Source organism: Panthera tigris, chromosome A1 (genome assembly GCF_018350195.1).
Source record: "Panthera tigris isolate Pti1 chromosome A1, P.tigris_Pti1_mat1.1, whole genome shotgun sequence".
Lineage (NCBI taxonomy): Eukaryota > Metazoa > Chordata > Mammalia > Carnivora > Felidae > Panthera > Panthera tigris.
This window is the reverse complement of record NC_056660.1, coordinates 144,175,051-144,197,301: the sequence shown is the minus strand read 5'-3', so window position 1 is coordinate 144,197,301 and position 22,251 is coordinate 144,175,051. Positions and strand designations below refer to the sequence as shown.

Here is a 22,251-nt window from a genome sequence, read left to right as displayed (position 1 = left end):
CAAGTGAACAGATATATCAAAACCACATCAAAAAGTATAACATACATGTAAAAGAAGCCCCAAAAGAAATGAGAGAAAGTCTGAGGCATAAAACAAACATTTAAAGAAATAGTAGCTGAAATTTTCCCATATGTGGTGAAAGACATACATTTACAGATTCGAGATCATAGGACACCAAGCAAGATTAATACAAACACAAAACAAAACAAAACAAAACAAAACCTCACATCTATCACAGGCAAACTATGATGAAAAGAAAATCTTAAAAGCTGGCAGAGAAAAACACTGTGCTATACATAGGAGAACACTGGTTAGAATTACTTATGACCTCATCAGAAACAATGGAATCCATAAGACAGTGAACCAATATCTTAAATAATAATTATAAAACTGTCAACCAAGAGCTTCAAGGCCCTGTGCATAGTCCATTCTCAGCCGACCCTTCAGCCTTACCAGCTCTCCTTCTTGCTTTCTGCATTTTATCCTTAAAGACTTTGATCAGGATCTTTGCAGTTCCTTTTGCTCAGTGTGCTCTCCTTTTCTCTCTTCTTCCTCCTCAACACATCTATTTTTATCCTACTCATCCTTCACATATCAGCTGAAGCATCCCCTCCACTTGGACATCTGCCCTGACATCCTCCCTAGGTCTAGTTTCTCATGTTATGACTCCCATAAAATTGATGTTTTCTTCAGGGCACTTAATTCATTTTGTTATTTATTCCTTTAATTAATCCATGGCTTCCACTAGTCTCCAAGAGAACAGAGATCATGGCTGTTTTACATTTTCATCACCTTACATAGAGGCTAACACAGCGCAGGTATTCAGTCAATATTAGTTAAAGGAATGAATGAATGGAGATGCCACCATTTTAATCAGTCATCATCTCATACCTGGATTACAACCACTTACCTAGTCTGCTACTGTTTCCAGCTTCTCTGTTTCCCCCGGGAAATCAGTAATAGCTTTAGAGTTTCTCCACTTTGATTAGCATACTGTATGAAAGACAATCAAAATCAAGAACCAGAGCAAGCTGGTCCTATTAAATTAATATCTGACACACTTGTAAACAAAACAACTGCATATAATCACACATAAAAATTGTGATCATATGTTGGTTCCCCATATTTCTATTTTCTATTTTTAATTTCATGACCCTTAAAAGTCTATAGTGTAAACCATGGCTGTTGAGCATCTGAAGCCCATCTTTAGCTAAGCACTTCTCTGAAGAGTGTTCCTTGGTTGGTCTTTTCTGAGAGTTCCTATTGCTTCTGTAGTCAAAATCACTATTTAGAACATTGTATTCAATCTTTCCAAGCCTGGATTTCCTCGTTTGTAAAATGAAACTAGTAATAGTACCAACCTCATGTAATTGACATGCATAAATACTTAGTTCAGTGCCTGGTCAATAATAAATGCTTAATAAATGGCAACTATTATTATGATAATATTCGTTCATGATCCCTAATGCAATCTAGTATAGTGCTGTATATACATAATAGATGCTCGATATATACAATCAAAATACATAAAAATAAAAAAATTAGTCTTATTGATTATTGCACTTTAGTTATCATTTAAATCATTCAAAACTGGTTATTCATATTGGCATACATGGTAACATTTTATTAACAAGAATAGTTTAATAAACTCAACATCCTGTTCTCTCTCTCAGGTAACTGGAATGAATGTCTATTAGGTACTCCTTAGTGAATGTCTTATAGCCTGTATTTGCAAGGATCTGGCAGTTCTCTGGAAATCTTAAGCTCTAAAATGTCATCTACTATAGCTGGCTCTCTAATTGCCACTGAGCAGACTTATTAAGAGATAACACTGACTTCTCAGTATTGGGAAATCAGTAGGAATTTAACAAATGTTTGATACACTGAATTCAATTGAGCCCATCTTGAGTATTTCTAGAGTCTGGTACTTTTACATTCCCTTCCTCTCACTGAACTTTATACCTGGGAAGGCAGTCATTCCCTCTCCATCAATCACACACTAACTATGGTTAGTTTTCTGGTAACTCAGTTTGTATTATGTGCATGTTTGGAAGAACAGCTAGTTATTTCCAACTTATAAAACCAGAATGTGAAATTTTCTACAAATTAGATTATAGAGAGGAGTGTTCTAAATAGCTGCTCTCTGGAGTATTTCCCCATGTCTCTTTACCTGGCACTATCAAGTAATATTGTAGTTAAAGTAATCCACACAAAGAATACAACTTTAGTATAATTCACTGTCTTTCTTTTTCATGTCTCTAAAAGTGTGAAGAATAAAGAGTGAAGTCTCCAAAATTAAAATGAGGTTCAAAGCACTTAAAAAGCCGGTGCAGTCTGTTTGGGTTTTAACTGAATGTTCGTCAAAATCAAATTCTGACAGAAGCACATGTCACCATTTTTCCTAAAGAGATTAAGTTATGATATTTTTATATAAAGCAAAATCAACAATCAAAAAATATCTCAACAAATTAAATGCAGGCATGGAATATGGATAGCTAGGGTTCTTCCCTAATCTCTTTATACCCTATTTAATATTCTCCTCTCCAACATAATTACTGCATACAGAATTTGGTAATAATGAACAATAAATATTGACTAAATACCTAATAGATGCTGAATATTTCTCTGCTACTCAAGAGAAGTTGCTCTCCAATTTGGGGTCTGATGTCAGTGTCTCCTATACTATTCAGTACTTATACTTGTTAAGTGGTCTAAATATAATCAGCTTCTGGTTATGTGGGATAATAGCTTTGATGAATTGTTTTTAAAGCAAAAGAAGGGTCATATCTAACAAAATATTTAAAGTTGGTACTAACTTAATAAAATTGCTATTTAAATAGCTAGATATACTAGGTATTGGTTTTGAATTTCAAATCAAAGACAGTACAATAATTTCCATTCAGTAGAAGTACAACTTACAGAGCAAAAGAACTGTCATTGATCCAGGTCATCTCTAAGTGTGGGCATAGTGGCACTTCACTGAACCAGAGGATGAGTTACTAGAATACATCCATTTAACTTTTATTCTTTTCCCTTATGCTGAAATATTTAAACATAACTATTAATTAACACATTTTTGCCTGTTTTTGAAGCTGAAAAGCATGCTGGGATTTCCTGTGTTACAGCCTCAGTGGATGACATACAATTTGAGGAGACAGCTAGGTAAGTGGTATTGCTCTATCACACCTTTCTCCTGGGCTTTTTGGCTCATTTGCAGCATATATTTGCATTACCTATGCTTGTTTATTTGGAGTCAATGATCCAATTTGTTAATTAAATATTTGACCTAATGTAAATCAATAAAATAGTAATTGCAGGACCTACTTTTAGTAAACACTTTGAAGTAGAAATTCATAGTCCTGGTTTTATTGAGAAATAGCTCTCCAAATAGATGGCATTCTGGTATGAGGCAGAGCTGGATTTCTAAAAGCTGATTCTTAATGGCTCCTTCCTCTACAAGAAGAATAATTAATGATAATAAGAGTATCTATGATGGTGAATTTCATCATTAAGTTGTTGAGTGAACGTTAATTCATGTGAATACAAATGTTAAATTATGAAAAACATTTAATGTGTGAGAGCGTTTATGTGCTTTACCATCTCCTATTGTAGGAAATTTCCAGATTAACAAATGTTTCAAACATATACAAAAATAGAAGAGTATAGTATATCCCCAAGGACCATCACCTAACTACAATAATAATAAGCTCATGGAAACTCTTGTTTTATCACTACTTCTCCATACTTCCCCACACACCTAGATTATTGTGAAAGGAAATCCCAGGCATCATTTATGAATATTTCATTATATATTTCTATATGATAAGGACTCTTTTAGAAAACATAATAATATAATAACAATACCATTAACAGAAATCATTATTCCCAATGACCTCAAAAGATATTTTTAAAAAAATTAAACAATTGGTTTCTTGAATCAGGATTGAATATGGTTGATAGAGCTTTTAACATAAAATTTCTCTTCTTTCTTTTCTCCTAGTTTTTTGTTTTTTTTTTAAACAAACCTGGTCATTTGTTCTGTAGAGTTTACATTTTGTATTTGCTCATTGTATCCCTGTTTAACCTGTTCACCCACCCTTTGTATTTCTTATACAATGATAGTTACATCTAAAAATTGGTCAGATGAAGGTTTGATATTTTGGTAAAATTAGTTCTTGTCAAGAGTGCGTAATGTCTAATGATCATTACTTAGAACCATTATTTCATTACATATTGGCAGAATGGTAATGTGCTATACTGTCATTTGTTTTTCATTTATTTTCTGAAGTATTTGTGTAGAGAGACTCGTTATCTCATTAATTACTTAGTTACCCTTAAGTAAAGTTTGTCTAGGAAAGACAAGCTTAATTCTTTCTCTTTATTTAGTGTCATTATGAGTCCATGGATTTTAACATATTTGATGCATTTCAATTCTGACAAGATGGGCTCATCTTTTACATTTCCTTACAAAAACTTAGTCATAAATTTCTTCAAAAGAAATTGTAAGTAGAGATCACAATTTGGGCAGAAAATGTGCTCGTTTATATAGGGTTGGTCATTGTTTCTAGATTTTTTCCAGTGGACAGAATTAAGAATTATTTGTTTTTTAAAGAGTTTATACTAGGGGTGTCTGGGCGGCTCAGTTGGTTGAGTGTCTGACTCTAGATTTCGGTTCAGGTCATAATCTTCTCGTTTGTGGGGTGAAGCCCCACATGAGGCTCTATGCTGACAGCAGGGAGCCTGCTTGGGATTCTTTCTCTCTCCCTCTGCCCATCTGTCCCTCTCGTGCTGTCTCTCTCTCTGTCTCAAAATAAATAAATGTAAACATTTAAAAAATAAATAGTTTATACTAATAACTGTAATAAATTAGCGTTATATGTTTTTTTTTTAAGGAGGATTATATGTTTTTATGTTTGTATCTCTGGTTTTGTTTTTGTTTTTCCCTGAATATCTTGATCCTTGAAGACATGAACATAACTTAAAAGGAAAAGGAAGAGAGAAAGTCATCTGTTTCTGGTCTTGGATGGTTCTCAAGGACCATGGGGGTAGTTGGCATTGTTTTCAAGCCCTAAGTAGTCTTGTCCAATGAGATACTCAGTTTATCTCCCCAACCTTACTGTCTACATTTACCTGTTTGGCATTTATTTATTTAGATACAAGCAAAATTAAGTTAAATGAAACCACATGCATAAAAAAATCACTTCTTCAAAGCTGATACAGAAGACATTTTTGGTAGAAATTAGAATCATAGACATGGAGAGACCTTTATAGGTCAGCCCAGCTTTCTCTTTGTAACAACAAGAAACTGAGGCCTAATTCCCCAAGCAAGCCAGGAGACAGAGGGTGCTTAGAGTCTGGATTTCCTTATGCTTAATCCAGTGCTTTTCCCAACCCACTGCTTCTGCTTTTGTGATCAGCAACTTTTACTGAACACTTCTCAATGGTTGTTCTCACAGGCAGCTGCAGTGTCACTGAAAGAGCTCTTGACATTCTAGAGTCTTGCAGATGCAGATAGAGATCCACTGACTAAGCTCACATACTAGCTATGTGATTTTCCTTGAAGTAGAAAAAATTGATAGGAGTTTGTATATCAGCAAAATTACAAATTACTATAAACCCAAACTTACTTAAGACTAGATGAAGTGCCATTATTAATTTAGGAGTTCCAAAAGTGTATTGTAATAAAGTATCTATCACGTACTTTCCAAACTTAAATTCTGTAATTTACACTTAACTAGCAATCTCATCACTGAAATATGGGTTAGTTTTTTTATGCCATTTTGTGTTGGTGTTATCAAAAAGGATTTGTGGCCACTAACATCATGAAAAGGGGCCTTCTTCTATTTTTTACATGGGACCTGAATCATAAAAAGAGAAAATTGAAAGCTACCTACAGAAAACCATATATTGATGGATTGGGAGAAGATGGCGGCGTACGAGGACACTGGGCTCACCACGTCCTGCTGATCACTTAGATTCCACCCACATCTGCCTAAATAACCAAGAAAACCGCCAGAAGACTAGGTGAACGGACTCTCTGGAGCCAAGCATAGATAAGAGGCCCACGGAAGAGGGTAAGAAGGGCGGTGAGGCGGTGCGCGCTACACGGACTGGTGGGATAGAGCCGGGGCAGTGGAGGGCAGCCCACCTGGCAAGGCAGAGTCCCCGAGTCTGACTTGCAAAAGCAGAGGGGCCGGACTGCGTGAGTTCTGACAGCCAGCGGGACTTAACATCTGGAATGTTAAAAGTCAACAGCTCTGCTTGGAGAGCAGGAGGGCAAGAGGACACTGGGAGGGAGAGGTGTTGAGCCCTGGAAGACAGAGCTCAGCTTGGTGGGGAACAAAGGTGCTAGGCAGTGCCATCTCCCTCGCCCATCCCCCAGCCAAACTCCAAAGGGAACCAGTTCCCCTCACGGAACTTGTTTGCACTGCGCAAACACCCGACACTGTGCTTCTGTGGATCCATCTCTCCGACAGATCTGCCTACCTCCCAGTGCCACAGGGCCCCTCCCTAAGCGGACCACCAAAGGCAAAGCGAGCTGAGTCTGCCCCTCCCACCCCTGTGCACCTTGAAGATCCACCCTGGCTAATACACCAGATCCCATCAAAGCAGCACCATAAGCCTGGCAGTGTGCAAGTAGCCCAGACAGATGCAGGGCTGGTTCAACATTTGCAAATCAATCAATGTGATACATCACATTAATAAAAGAAAAGAACCATATGATCCTGTCAATCGATGCAGAAAAAGCATTTGACAAAATTCAGCATCCTTTCTTAATAATAACCCTCGAGAAAGTCAGGATAGAAGGAACATACTTAAACATCATAAAAGCCATTTATGAAAAGCCCACAGCTAATATCATCCTCAATGGGGAAAAACTGAGAGCTTTCCCCCTGAGATCAGGAACATGACAGGGATGTCCACTCTCACCGCTGTTGTTTAACATAGTGTTGGAAGTGCTAACATCAGCAATCAGACAACAAAAGGAAATCAAAGGCATCAAAATTGGCAATGATGATGTCAAGCGTTCACTTTTTGCAGATGTCATGATATTATGCATGGAGAACCCGATAGACTCCACCAAAAGTCTGCTACAACTGATACATGACTTCAGCAAAGTTGCAGGATACAAAATCAATGTACAGAAATGTATAAGTTGCATTCTTATACACTAATAATGAAGCAACAGAAAGACAAATAAAGAAACTGATCCCATTCACAATTGCACCAAGGAGCATAAAATACCTAGGAATAAATCTAGCCAAAGGTGTAAAAGATCCATATGCTGAAGACCATAGAAAGCTTATGAAGGAAATTGAAGAAGATGTAAAGAAATGGAAAAACATTCCGTGCTCATGTGTGGGAAAAATAAATATTGTCAAAATGTCAGTACTACCCAAAGCTATCTACACATTCAATGCAATCCCAATCAAAATTGCACCAGCATTCTTCTCAAAGCTACAACAAGAAATCCTAAAATTTGTATGGAACCACAAAAGACCCCGATAGCCAAAGTAATTTTGAAGAAGACCAAAGCAGGAGGCATCACAATCCCAGACTTTAGCCTTTACTACAAAGCTGTAATCATCAAGACAGCATGGTATTGGCACAAAAACAGACACATAGACCAATGGAATAGAATAGAAACCCCAGAACTAGACCCACAAAAGTGTGGCCAACTAATGTTTGACAAAGCAGGAAAGAATATCCAATGGAAAAAAGACAGTCTCTTTAACAAATGGTGCTGGGAGAACTGGACAGAAACATGCAGAAGGATGAAACTAGACCACTTTCTTATACCATTCACAAAAATAAACTCAAAATGGGTAAAGGACCTGAATGTGAGACAGGAAACCATCAAAACCCTAGAGGAGAAAGCGGGAAAAGACCTCTCTGACCTCAGCCGCAGCAATTTCTTACTTGACACATCTCCAAAGGCAAGGAAATTAAAAACAAAAATGAACTATCGGGACCTCATGAAGATAAAAAGCTTCTGCACTGCCAAGGAAACAACCAACAAAACTAAAAGGCAACCAACAGATGGGAAAAGATATTTGCAAATGACATATCGGACAAAGGGCTAGTATCCAAAATGTATAAAGAGCTCACCAAATTCCACACCCGAAAAACAAATAATCCAGTGAAAAAATGGGCAGAAAACATGAAAAGACACTTCTCTAAAGAAGACATCTAGATGGCCAACAGGCACATGAAAAGATGCTCAACGTCGCTCCTCATCAGGGAAATACAAATCAAAACTACACTCAGATACCACCTCATGCCAGTCAGAGTGGCCAAAATGAACAAATCAGGAGACTCTAGATGCTGGAGAGGATGTGGAGAAATGGGAACCCTCTTGCACTGGTGGTGGGAATGCAAATTGGTGCAGCCACTCTGGAAAACAGTGTGGAGGTTCCTCAAAAAATTAAAAATAGACCTACCCTATGACCCAGCAATAGCACTGCTAAGAATTTGCCCAAGGGATACAGGAATGCTGATGCATAGGGGCACTTGTATCCCAATGTTTATAGCAGCACTCTCAACAATAGCCAAATTATGGAAAGAGCCTAAATGTCCATCACCTGATGAATGGATAAAGAAATTGTGGTTTATATACACAATGGAATACTACTTGGCAATGAGAAAGAATGAAATCTGGCCATTTGTAGCAATGTGGATGGAACTGGAGTGTTATGCTAAGTGAAATAAGTCATAGAGAGAAAGACAGATAACATATGTTTTCACTCTTAGGTGGATCCTGAGAAACTTAACAGAAGACCATGGGGGAGGGGAAGGCAAAAAAAAAGAGAGAGAGGAAGGGAGCCAAAACATAAGAGACTCTTAAAAACTGAGAACAAACTGAGGATTGATGGGGGGTGGAAGGGAGGGGAGGGTGGGTGATGGGTTTTGAGGAGGGCACCTGTTGGAATGAGTACTGGGTGTTGTATGGAAACCAATTTGACAATAAATTTCATATTAAAAAAAAGTTAAACAAAACCATGTATTTGTTTATAAACCATATCATATATTAATTAATTAATTAAATTAAATTAAATTCTTCAGTATTTATTGCCTATACAAAAAATACTGCAATGGACTCAGTAAGATACATAAATATTTGATTATGGCACAATTTTGAAGTGGAGTGGTCACTCAGTCTGGTGAGAGTCAGACAAACACATAATCATCAGAATAGAAAGCATGCTAGGATGCAGCCCTTGGGTGAGATACAAACTCCGTTCTGTGGGGTAGTTTAAAAGGTGCACATTTTGATTAGAAAATCAATGAGAATTTTACCATAGAGGAGTAGCATTTGATGTGTGCCTTAACTGAGGCATAGACTTTTTTCTGGTGAATAGGAAAATGACTTCACACAATGAGGCACTTGTAAGAACCTAAGCACCAAGATGGGAAGGAGCAGAGAGTGTTCAGGAAGAGTCTGGTCTGCAGAGAGGTGATGCCCAGCAGTGGACTGGAGCTACATAACAGAAGACCTTGAATGCCATGCTATGAAATTGGTTTTATTTAGTTGAGATTTCAGTTATTCCATTCATTTGACATTCAATATCGGGAGATTGGTGTGGAGAACCAGGTTCTTGGAATTCTCCTACTTTTAAAGGCAGGACAGGTTCACAAAACAAGAAAAATGGCTTCTGCTCTGCTCCCCCCCCCCCAACTCCAAGTCTGAGAGACAGAGAAGCATAACATTTTAGTAGTTGATGAGTACAAAGTATCATAGTAGCTTTGGAGAGGGACTCTTAACTCTGCCTGGCACTATTACTGCAAATCTCTTCTAGAAATTTTACCAAACAGAGCTAGGAACTTTAAAAGGAACAAATATAAAGAAAAAAGAAAATTGGTTTGGTTGCATATGCTGGATGTAAAGATTAAGTTAAATTGGAATGTGTGTGGAGGTTGTTAACACTAAGTCTAGTAGAGCCTCCATAACTATTAGTTGAATCTGTTGAGAGAATTTGGAAATATGGCTCTGAGTTTCAAGAATGATGTCCAGGCTAAAGATGGAGATTAGAGAATCATTTTAATAGAGATGACGGAATCATGGACAAGAACAAGGTCTTCTAAGAAGAGGGTGTAGTGAGAAGAGAATAGGATAAAGGACAGAAATTTAGGAGATGTTGACCCTGAAGGGATGGATTAAGGAAGAGAAACCAGTGAAGGAAGCTGAGATAGAGAAGAGAACACTGGTCTGGAATCCAAGGGAAGAGAAAGCCTCCTGAAGAAAGACATTAAAGAGGTGAGATGTTGGATTTAGCTTTTAGGAAATGACAGGGACCGGAAGTGAGATGTGGGAGGCAATAGCCAGGTTCAAGTGGCTGAGAAGTAAATGGGAAACGAAGCCCTCAAACCTCTGCACCTGGCAAAATCCTCATCTTTGAAGACCCATCTCAAATGTCACCTCTTCTGTGACTCCTTTCCCAGCTTTCTGAATTAGCTTCTTCTTATGGTTATCTTTGTAATACTCGATTTTTTCTTTTGAAAAATTTCATGGCACTGAACTTCATCTGTTTACATCCTGGTGACCTAAGTGAAGACTGGTCTCCTTGAAGTCAGGAGCCTCATCTTGTTCATCACGGTATCCTGAAGTCTTAGCTTAATGCCAGGACTAGTTGTAAACATTTCTTAAACATTTCAGTAGACATTTCTTTTTCTTTCCCTGATTTGTGTAAGCTTTATTTTTTTTTACAGAGGATTGACTCTAATTTTATTATTTTATTTTATTTTAAATCTGTGAGTTAGAAAAAGAAATGAATATTTTAGGAAGTTTGAATATGGAGAAGAAGAGAAAAAATTTGAAATAGAATCGGCTGGAGAGAAACGTTTTTAGAAAGAAGTAGCCTTGGACATTTTCATAGACTAGTAAGGAGAGTCAGGGAAGGGGCAGAGGATGAGGGTACAAAAGAGGAAAGAGCTGACTAAGCCAGCCATGGTGGCTGAGAAGAGGTAACAAGGGCACAGGTACAGAAAGAGGTTCTGAAAGAGATCTAACGTTCTTCCTCTGAAACAGAAAAGTAAGGAGGATATAGTTCAAGTTTGAAAGTCATTGAGAAAAATTGAAGAGGATTGCATTAGGAAGACCCTTACCTTCTGCTAAGGTTAAAGGATCGGTGGTAACTGAGGGGACTGAACACAGAAGGTTTGGAACAACTTCAGACTATATGACCAGAATCCCTATAATCATGAAGAGTGAATGGAGGGTCAATGTAAACCTGGTGAAGTTGATCAGTTTGCATGTTTCTCCCTGTATTTGTTAACAGACATTTAAAAAAGAAATGTCATTTGTATAGGTTTGCTTGTCTATTTTAACTTCTCTTAAGGAAACAGCTGTGAGACACTCAAAGTATCCTTTGCAGATTGTGGAAGTCCTTTTGCACACCAACTTTGCAAAGGCCTCTTTCTGTTTGAATAGGAGGCAACCAACATATGTGTGGTTTACAATGACTGGCATCTGTTTGTAGAACTGTCTTTTTCTGTTATCATTAACCTGAAGTTTCATGCATAATCATTATCAGCGTGATAAAGAGTGATTGTACATGCATTTAAGTGAATCTTTAGGTCTGAAATGAGAGGTACTAGGATTACTAAGGTCCCTCCCTCTTTTTTTTAACTAGAGTTGGACAAGTGATAACCATCAAAGCGAAAGTTACCAGAGCGTTCAGCACAAGCATGGAGGTAAGAGACCTCTTTTCTTACTTCTGCCTATTGGTGCTCTCTTTTCATTGTGTACAGAGGGCAGAGCAGGAGGCCTGGCATAATTTGGAGTTCATGAGGTTCTGAATTTCAGAAGGTGCTTGAACCTGGAGTCAGTGTCACAGGTAAATAATAAGGACCTTGAGTTTCCTAGTCAACTCTGCTACTAAAATTAAATGTGATGCGACACATTATTTTTATATAGAAGGATACATAGGAAGTAAACATATAAGGGAGAAGGGCACTCTCTTGGTTCTTTACAAGCCATGGGTCTTATTTCTTAATTATACTGACTCTGCTTTTTCTCCATCTCTGCACCCTCTAGTGGAAACTAGCCCCATAATTAACTAGTTTTTGAAAGGTAGAGTAACTGAAGTGAGAAAGGAAGTTTAGATTTTTCTTCTTCACCCACTCGGTTTTATTTTCTTTACCATAGTTGTGAATGCAGCATTCTCAGGGGCTTTTGAATTTTCTGTTCTGATTGAACCAGTAGCAAAGGGTTTACTGGATCCCATTTTGCATCTTCTATGTTGGTTTGTAGCAGTCCCTTTGATCTTTGGGCACAAAAGATATATAGGGACTTATATTTGTTTGTTAGGGCATAGTGGAATACCACAGACCAGATGGCTTAAACAACAGATATTTATTGTCTCACATCTCTAGAGGATAGACATGCTAAATCAAGGAGTCTGTAGGGTTGATTCTTTCTCGGGGCTGAGAGAGTGTGTCCCAGTGCTTTCTTCTGGTGATTTGCCTTGGCTTCTGCCACATCATCCTGATCTCTGCCTTCATGTTCACATAGTGTTCTGAGGGTCTGTGTCCAAATCCCTCCTTTTTAGAAGGACATCAGTCACATTGGACTAGGAGACCACCCTACTCTGGTATGACCCCACCTTAACCAATTACATCTGAACCACCCTATTTCCAAAATAAGGTCACATTATAAGGTACTGGATTCAACCCATATTCCTATTCAACAGAACTATTTGACAGTAACCATACCTAATGGTGATGGTTTTACCCTGAGTTAGTCACTTTCCCCCAGTATCCCTATGAACAGAATACAAAACACTTGAAATCAGAAAGGAAATCTTTGTGTTAAAAGTCAGCTCTGTCAGCAACGATCGTGATGGTACTTTCTCAGCCTCCCTACTACAGGCTAGCACTCTACCTTATATTCAGCCCAAACACGGATAACAGCTCCTTTTCTTTTATCCTTTTCCTCCTATTCCATGAGAAAAGGTAGAATTTCCAAAGGAAATTTGATTAAAAGCTAAGAAAAGAAAAACCGGTGAGTTTAAAAGCACAGATTCTTTTTTAAATGTTTATTTTTTTGAGAGAAAGAAAAAGAGCATGCACGCATGCTCAAGAGGTGGGTGAGGGCCAGAGAGAGCGGGGCGGGGTGGGGGGGTGCAGAGAAACCTAAGCAGGCTCCATGCTGCATGCTGTCAGCACAGAGCCCAACAAGGGACTCTGTCTCATGAACCGTGAGATCATGACCTGAGCCAACATGAAGAGTCAGATGCTTAGCTGACTAAGCCACCCAGGCACCCCTAAAAGCACAGATTTCTGATCCCAAGGAAAGTAAATCCTAGCCTTGACTAGGGCTAATTTAGTCCCTCTTCCAAGTTGAAGTCTTGTGTGGTCTCTGCATATGTTGTGTATTCAGTAAGGTCTGGCTGGTGGGAACACCAGACTCTCAGTTCTGCATAAGTTCTCGGGACTGCTCATGTTACACTCCCCAGGAATCAGTTTTGCCTCAGAAGGTGCTCATGTCTAGCCTTGTAAACGTCCACCTTGTAAACGTCAGACTGGTGTCATCCCAAACACTTAACAGGACTGTGTGCAGATTTTTGGAATTCTTTCCTTTTGTAGTTACATTTTTTTCTGGGAATGCCCACAAATCCCAGGAGCGTTGGTCTTGATTTCTGCCTCCTCATTTCAGGAAGGTTCAGTTTCCCCTCCTTGGCCATAGTCTGGGACTTACCTTCTGGCTGAGAGCCCAGAAATTCAAGTGTTCCTCTTGTCTGTTTCCCTCTTCTTAGTGGTGACATTTCTACATTGTCTGCTATCCTAGTGTGAAAATAGTTGGTTCAGTTTTCTAGTTGTTTTTGCAGGGTGTAATTCCAATCTGACTTACTTTTTCATGACACAAAGTGAAAGTCCCCCTTACGTATGTTTATGAGACATTTGGCCGTCATACATAACTAAGTTAACTGTTCTAACAGAAGACAGTGTTTGGAACTCGTTTAAACTCTCCAGAATTGTGGGCTTGAGAATGGATGGTTTAAATTTGGTTAACCACTGTCGAGTTAACTTGAGTGTTACTGTGAAAATACTCACTTGCATTCATAAGGTAAGTGATGTAAAATGAATTATGGATTATTGATTATTTTTGCACATGAGGTAGTTGGTGAAGATGTAGAAACAGCTGTTCTCTATAGTTAATAATACAGTGCTAAACTAAGAGGCCTGAGGTTGCCCATGAGTCCAAGAAGATAGTGTTACATATCAGGGATATGTGGGGCAAGTGTTTATTAGCCAAAATCTAACAACAGATTCCTGAGTTTACCAATACTTGTACAAAGTGAAATCCTCAGGACCTAAGCTTCAGATCTTTTCCCATAAGGCAATCCATTCCCTTGTAGTGTCACCAAAAAGTGCCTCAGCCACCTTCTTGCTCTTCCTGAAAAACAAAATTTCTGAAAAAGGCAACAAAGCTACTGATAACATGATGCAGTTTGTCCATGTTAACTCAGTTATAAAAGCCAGAGACTGAAGATTAAAAAAAGTTATGGGGTATCTCCTTAATGGTCTACAAGGCATTAATTAGTATCTTGTTTTCAAAAGCACATATAGTAATAATGAGATTAGAAAATACTTGTCAGATAATGCCAGTTTTTAAAATTATAACATGAAACTGTAAATACAGTGTGATAATTTTATGTAAATACATACACACACATAAAATGGGAATAAAATTCACCTAAACATTAGTGATTATTAATATGGGTAATGGGATTACTAATAATATTTACTCTGGGTAATCAGATTCCATTTTTATCATTTATGTATTTTTATGTTTACCAAATTTTCCATGTCAAATATCTATTTTTCTAATAAGAAAAAAGTTTTTTTTAAGTTTATTTATTTTGAGAGACAGAGACAAAGCATAAGCAGGAGACAGGCAGAGAAAGAAGGAGAGAGAGACTCACAAGCAGGCTCCGTGCTGTCAGCACATGAACCGTGAGATCATGACCTGAGCCCAAATCAAAAGTTGGACGCTCAACCAACTGAGCCACCCAGGTGCCCCAGAAAAAAAGTTATATTTTAATTTTATGGAACATCACTGAAAGAATAGTGTTGCTTAAAAATAAATTAAAATGCTGATTTAATTCAAAAACAAAAGAACATTGAAATGCATGACTGAATTTTGATTGCTGTGATCTCATCTGTTTTCTGGATGGCTGAACGTTTCCTTATTTATTTTTCTTTTCATTTTAGATCAGCATCAAGGTGATAGTACAGGACATGCTCACTGGTATTGAGAAACTTGTTAGTGTGGCTTTCTCTACATTTGTAGCCAAACCAGTTGGAAAAGAAAAGGTAAATTTTCTGTGTGAAGAAGTATCTATGATGTAATTCAGGGACATAGTAATGATTGCATCAGAATTATTATGGAGAAAAAGACATTTCTTGTTACTGTGCAGTATGCTTTCCCAAGATTTTTTATCCATCAATATTTTTGTAAAATTTGTCCTTCTGTGGTAATACAGTGTTAAGAACCTTAGAGGAAGGGAGATGTAGTCAGTTTGTTAAAGAGGAAAAAAATACTGTGTTTTAAATGATCCAAAGTGCCTATCAGTTTCTCAAAAATAGTGTTTACTGGGTTAGTTCTTTTCTTTTATGGTTATATAACTCAAAGTTGAGTTAAAATAATTTTTTTTAAAAAAGCAAGAACAGTTTAGTCAGAACTTGCATATTATAGTCCAATCATTTGTTTATACCTGAAGGAAGAATGTCAAAGAGGCTGAACTATTTAAGTTTAGAAATAAGCTTCAGGGCATATGGAGTAAAAACAACCTTAAAATATATGCATTATTCTGATATGTGTATGTGTGCCCAGCAGGCCTACCTGGCTATGGGCCCAGAGCAGCTTGTCTATAGTCTGCTGGGGGTTTACTCATTGTTTCTTGGCTTTCATTTTTAGGATCAGGGGGAGGGTCCCCATTTAGTCTAAAGGTAATAATCCAATTTAGAATTAAATCTCTCACTGCAAGGATCACTTCAAACATGGGCATAGTAGCTTCTCCTAGTTCCATATTGAAGCAACAAGGGGTACCTCTTACTCTGCAAAAGTGTTCTTCAGCCTGCATCCAACTTTAGAGCCGGGACAAAGCCATATTTTCTCTGTACCCAACAGAGATGACAGTAGGGCAGTACTCACCAGCAACTCCTTACTTGGGCCAACAGGCAAAGATATAGATGGATCTGACTCAGTCCATCCTGATGCCTGGGTGGCAGGTGTCCCTGAAGAATTTTGTGCACCATGGCACTTCCTCCAGTCTCTGTCCAATATTAGACATTCAACAAGACATATTCATATTGCCCAAGGGCATTCTATTTGAAACTGAAGTTCATATCAGCTAATACTGAAAATGCAGCTTTCTGGGCTATGTCTCAGACCTACTGAATTAGAATCACTAGTATAGGAACTTGGAATCTGTACTTTGACAAAGCATCCCAGGATCCTATGTTCACTAAAATCTAAGACATTGAGATAGGTCTTGCAAACCATTGTTTTTTTTCTCAGAGTCCCCCCAAATCTCCAAACCCTGAGAATGAGAGACTATGGGGGTGATTGCAGATTTTCCATATCTGAGAAAAAGTGACAGAAAGGAGTCCACATCACCATCCCATCCTGTTCCTTCCACGGAGAAGAACACAAGGACTATCGTTTTTCCTCTCAAGCGTGAGACTTCTCATTTTGGCTTCAGGGACTCATGAAATAAGAATACTATAGTAACACTTCAGTTAAACCTGTCCTGAGCCTGAAGAAACTTTTTCTGAGAGCATTTCTGGGAAGTCAGATGCCTTATGGTCCTGCCATTATAAGTTGGCTCAGATAACCTTTATTGTAAAACAGCTTTCCCAAATGAATTATTTTCCAGTTAGTAATGTTCTTGTTCAGGGGCACATCACAAAGAGAGCCACAAAAAGTCAGCGGTTTGGTATGAACCAACAGGCCTACCTGCATCTCTATCCAAAGTGAGTTTGTTCCAGGATGAGACGGGCAATGGTTAACTAGGCTTATTAGTTAGTTCATCAGTTTCATAGGCCGGATCATTGAAGGACTCACAGAACACCACAGGGTATGCTCGGGCAGGGCCTTACTAAACTAGAAGAGGTTGTTTGTAGGAGAAAGAAAGCACCGGCGAGCAGCAGAGAAGTTTAAGACTTCAGGCATAGCTCTTGGGGTTCTTTTCCTTTATTATTATTATTATTATTATTATTATTATTATTATTATTATTTGTTTTTCATCATGATAGGTGTACTCTTTAATCTCTATCCCTTATTTCACCCATCCACCCACCCAGCTCCCTTGGGTGGAATTCTCTGTAATTAAGTCTGTTTCTTGGTTTGTCTTTCTCTCTCTCTTTCTCCTTTGCTCATGTGTTCTGTTTCTTAAATTCCACATATGAGTGAGATCATATGGCATCTGTCTTTTCTTTGACTGACTTATTTTGCTTAGCATAATACACTCTATATCCATCCACGTAGTTGTAGGTGGCAAAATTTCATTCTTTTTGATGGCTGAATAATAGTCTATTGTATATGTATATACCACATCTTCTTCATCCATTCATCTATCAGTGAACACTTAGAATGCTTCCATAGTTTGGTTATTGTAAATAATGCTGCTATAAACATAGGGATGCTTGTATCCCTCTGTATTAGTGTTTCTGTATTTTGGTAATAAATACCCAGTAATGCTATTACTGGATCCTAGGGTAGTTTTATTTTTAATTTTTTGAGGAACCCCCTCTACTATTTTCCACAGTGGCTGCACCAGTTTGCATTCCTACCAGCAGTGCACAAGGTTTCCTTTTTCTCCACATCCTCTCCCAACACGTATTGTTTTTTGTGTTGTTGATTTTAGCCATTCTGACAGGTGTGAAGTGATATCTCATTGTAGTTTTGATTTGCATTTCCCTAATGATGAGTGATGTTGACTATCTTTTCATTTGTCTGTTGGCCATCTGTATATCTTCTTTGGATAAATGTCTGTTTATGTCTTCTGTCCCTTTTTTATTGGATTATTTGTTTTTGGGTGCTGAATTGTATCAGTTCTTTATATATTTTGGATACGAATCCTTTATCAGGTATCTAATTTGCAAATATCTTCTCCCATTCAGTAGGTAGCCTTTTAGTTTTGTTGTTTTCTTTATTGTGCAGAAACTTTTTATTTTGATACAGTCCCAATAGCTTATTTTTGTTTTTATTTCCCTTGCCTCAGGAGACATATCTAGAAAAATGTTGCTATAGCCAATGTCAAAGAAATTACTGCCTGTGCTCTCTTTAAGGATTTTTATGGTTTCAGGTCTTACATTTAGGCCTTTAATCCATTTACAGTTTATTTTTGTATATGGTGAAAGAAAGGGGTCCAGTTTCATTGTTTTGCATGTGTCTATCCAATTTTCCCAACACCATTTGTTGAAGACACTGTCTTTTTTTTCCATTGTATATTCATTCCTTCTTTGTTAAAGCTTAATTGACCATGTATTTGTGGGTTTATTTCTGAGTTTTCTGTTCTTTGCATGATCTTGAATTTCTTTCATCAGTGTTTTACAATTTTCAGAGTACAGGTTTTTCACCTCTTTGGTTAAGTTTTTTGATAGCTGTTTTATTGTTTGGGGTGCATTTGTAAATAGGATTGTTTTCTTAATTCCATTCTCTGCTGCTTTATCATTAGTGTATAGGAATGCAACAGATTTCTATACATTGTACACTGCAACTTTACTGAATTCATTTTTCAGTTCTAGTAATTTTTGGGTGGAGTTAAGATTTTATATATATAGTATCATTTCATCTACAAATAGTGAGAGTTTCACTTCTTCCTTACCAATTCAGATACCTTTTATTTCTTTTTGTTGTCTGATTGTTGTGGGTAGGACTTCCAGTACCATGTTGAATAGAAGTGGTGAGAGTGGACATCCTGGTCTTATTCCTGACCTTAGGGGGAAGCTCTCTGTTTTTCACTCTCACAGTCCTTTTCAGTTATACAAAATATGCTTCATCTGGATGAAGATTGGAGAGCCAAGGCACAAGTTTACTAGGTGGACTTTTACACCCTGCTGGTCACATAACTAAAACAAGGTTGTATAGAGCTAAACCAGTGTAAGTTATCAAGTCTCTATATTCCTAAACAAATTAGACAAGGTACTCCAGGGGAATCTTAGACTTGAAAGCAGCATATTATGAATCCCTTAGCTGTTTTGTAGTCTTGGCTAAGGGTCAGTGCCAGCCTTTAGGTGTCCTGGAAACAAGCATGGAATTATTCCCATCCAGCCGCAGGGTGACTTTTTCATGCATGCAGGTTAGCAGACAGGCTTTTCTGGCAGAGCTTGAGCCCTTCGTTCTGCTGCACCATAGTTCCAGATTTCTGGAGGTCAATTAAAGCTTTGTGCTGACCTACTGATTCTTTCAATTTGCTTATGAGACAATGTTTTCACTGTGTGATGAAATTTCCAAATTAGAAATCTCTCTCAGTACATGATACCTTTCTCGAGTACATCTTTATTCCCTTCCTTTGAGATTTTAATTTTGCAAAAAGTAGAAAACATTTCATAGTAAGAATTCAGAGGATTCAAAGTTCCTCTCCTCATTCATTAATTTGAAGAATTTTTTATTCTGTAGGCCTGTTGAAAATTTTAAAAATCAGGGAAAATTAATATTTGGAAAACTCTTTAAAGCATATATTATATGAAGAAATAATTATGCCTATATTGACTTTTTTAGTTTAAAGATATTTTAAGAAAAAAACTTAGTCAAATAATATGTGTGAAAACACCCAGGAATGGTCTATTTAAAAAATTTTTTTAACTTTTTTAACATTTTATTTATTTTTTGAGACACAGAGACAGAGCACAAGCAGGGGAGGGGCAGAGAGAGAGAGGGAGACACAGAATCCAAAGCAGGCTCCAGGCTCTGAACTGTCAGCACAGAGCTCAACACAGGGCTTGAATCCACGAACTGCGAGATCATGACCTGAGCCCAAGTCGGGCGCTTAACTGACTGAGCCACCCAGGAGCCCTCACGCATCATTGTTCTAATAGCAAAATATTGAAAACAATATAAATGTTCTCACAGATGATTTTATAACAAAATAAGAAACGTTCATGATATTTAACCTTATAAATGCAATTTTCTAAAAACCTCCTGGTTATACCATACTGCCCCTGGGAGAATCAGAGTCTTATTTGGATAACTTCAGTCCCTCACACACTATAGGAAAACTGGGATGGCAAGGTCATGGTGAGAACAACCATCCTAACTATCTTGCTATTGATTCAGGAGATGAGCACCCCTGTATCTAGAGACTGGGAAAGGGCTGTCACTGGAATGACTGTTTGATTATGGCAGAGGAAGTGGCATCCCTCTGGACTCAGAGAAAAACTAAAATGTACATAAAAAATACACTGTAAGGGCACTTCATAATGACAACTATGATATAACAAGACTAGATCTTTCTACTGAAGAAAGAGATGTACACATAATGTATTTAAAGAAGATTATTACTGGTGGCTCAGTCAGTTAAACATCTGACTTCGGCTCAGGTCATGATCTCACAGTCAGTGAGTTCAAGCCCTGCATCGGGCTCTGTGCTGGCAGTTCAGAGCCTGGAGCCTGCTTTGGATTCTGTGTCTGCCTCTCTCTCTGCCCTCCCCTGCTCATGCACTGTCTCTCTCTCTCTCTCTCTCTCTCTCAAAAATAAATATTTAAAAAAAATTTTTTTAAGTTTATTTATTTATTTTTGAAAGAGAGAGAGTGAGCTCAAGCCAGAGAGGAGTAGAGAGAAAGGGAGAGAAAGAATCCCAAGCAGGCTCACTGTCAGCACAGAGCTCAACACAGGTGCCAATCCCACAACCATGAGATCATGACCTGACCTGATATCAAAAGTCAGATGCTTCATGGACTGAGCCATCCAGGTGCCCCCAGAAATACTCTATTTACTTGGAGTTAGAAAACAATATAACATATCATTGGTTTTGCAAAATCCATGCTGCGCTTTTATAATTTAACAAGGCAATGAAAGATAAATGTTTTTCTTTCTCTAGATTCATTTAAAACCAGTCACACTTCTGACTGAGCAAGATCATGTGGAACATAATCTGGCTTCAGAGAGAAGGAAAGTTCGATTACATCATGAAGATACCTTTAAAAACTTGATGAAAGAAAATAACGAGTTTGATGGTCAGTAAATCTACTTATGGGAACTTTAATTATATGACTGTGACAAGCAGAGGGGTCCTTTCTTAGAGTACATTTATTTTCACCTTGTTATTACAGTTCAGCCCTGGCAATGGTAGGTGTCTTCCCCAACAAACTCAGTGGCTGGAGAAGGAAGGGCCTGGCCAATTCAAAATATAACTGCAGCTATCTAAGACCTCTTTAAATTGGAGGATCTACAGGGGAGGAGAGAGGAAAAGAAGGGTCACAGGGACCAGGCAGTCCTTGTTGGTAAGTATGCACTCAGTAGTGACCAAAGAATGAAGGAACAACAGCACAGGGATATGTCCATCTGGTGCTTCACAGTTTACTAAGCAGGCTCTCTTTCATTACTTCATATGAACTGCTTATAATACCAACACAGGAGAAAACTGAAAGTGAGCCGTGATGAGCCTTGCTAAAGATCACAGGAGCTATGAATGGAAGCGATAAGATTCTATTTCTGTTTCCTGGCTCTTCCCCCAGTAGCACTGTTTGATTAGCCAGAGTGTCTTAGTTCTCTGGCTGCAAACCCCCAGGCTCTTGGAGGCCTCATGGGGCCAGAATGGCATGGAAAAGAGGGCCACTTTGCCCCTCCCCTGCCCTTCCTTTACTTCTGACCCCATCTCCTTCAGCCCCAGGGGAGATGACCTTTCAGGGAGAGCAAAGTGGTGAAGGGGAGGAAGTGGAGTGGTCTAGCTTGAGCCACTCTGCTCCCAGTGGTGAGACAGGAAGTTCCCAGAAGATTCAACTTTCCTGGGCTCCAAGGCAGCTACTAGTAGAAGAGGAAGGAAAGGATCAGAATGAGAATATTAGAAGAGAGGAAGGAAGAAGAGGAGACACAGAGGCCAGAGGAGAGAGGAAAAGCAGAAGCAGGGGTGACCTGTGTGTGTGGGCTTTATTCTGCCCTGCATGACATCATCATGGCCTGGGGACAACCTTACAGATGACCTTTTGGTTGGAAAAAAGTTTTTCAAAGGCTTCTATTGCAGACCTTTTAAAAGACAATGCCCGTTACCAAGCTACTTTTTTAAAATTTATTTATTTTGAGA

General features: G+C 38.2%; 1 protein-coding gene across 4 annotated transcripts in view; it reads left to right on the top strand.

Annotated features, from left to right (window-relative positions):
* ACOT12 (acyl-CoA thioesterase 12) overlaps positions 1-22,251 on the top strand; it is a 48,829-nt gene that overhangs the window by 3,903 nt on the left and 22,675 nt on the right. For 3 of the 4 annotated variants that reach the window (XM_042989320.1, XM_042989340.1, XM_042989331.1), the window contains exons 2-5: positions 3,093-3,162; positions 11,631-11,691; positions 15,214-15,315; positions 21,049-21,184. In XM_042989320.1, the coding sequence (XP_042845254.1) occupies positions 3,093-3,162; positions 11,631-11,691; positions 15,214-15,315; positions 21,049-21,184 (369 nt within the window). Of the gene's footprint in view, positions 1-3,092; positions 3,163-6,051; positions 6,075-11,630; positions 11,692-15,213; positions 15,316-21,048; positions 21,185-22,251 lie in introns of those variants that run through there. The other variant, XM_042989337.1, reaches the window with a different exon arrangement.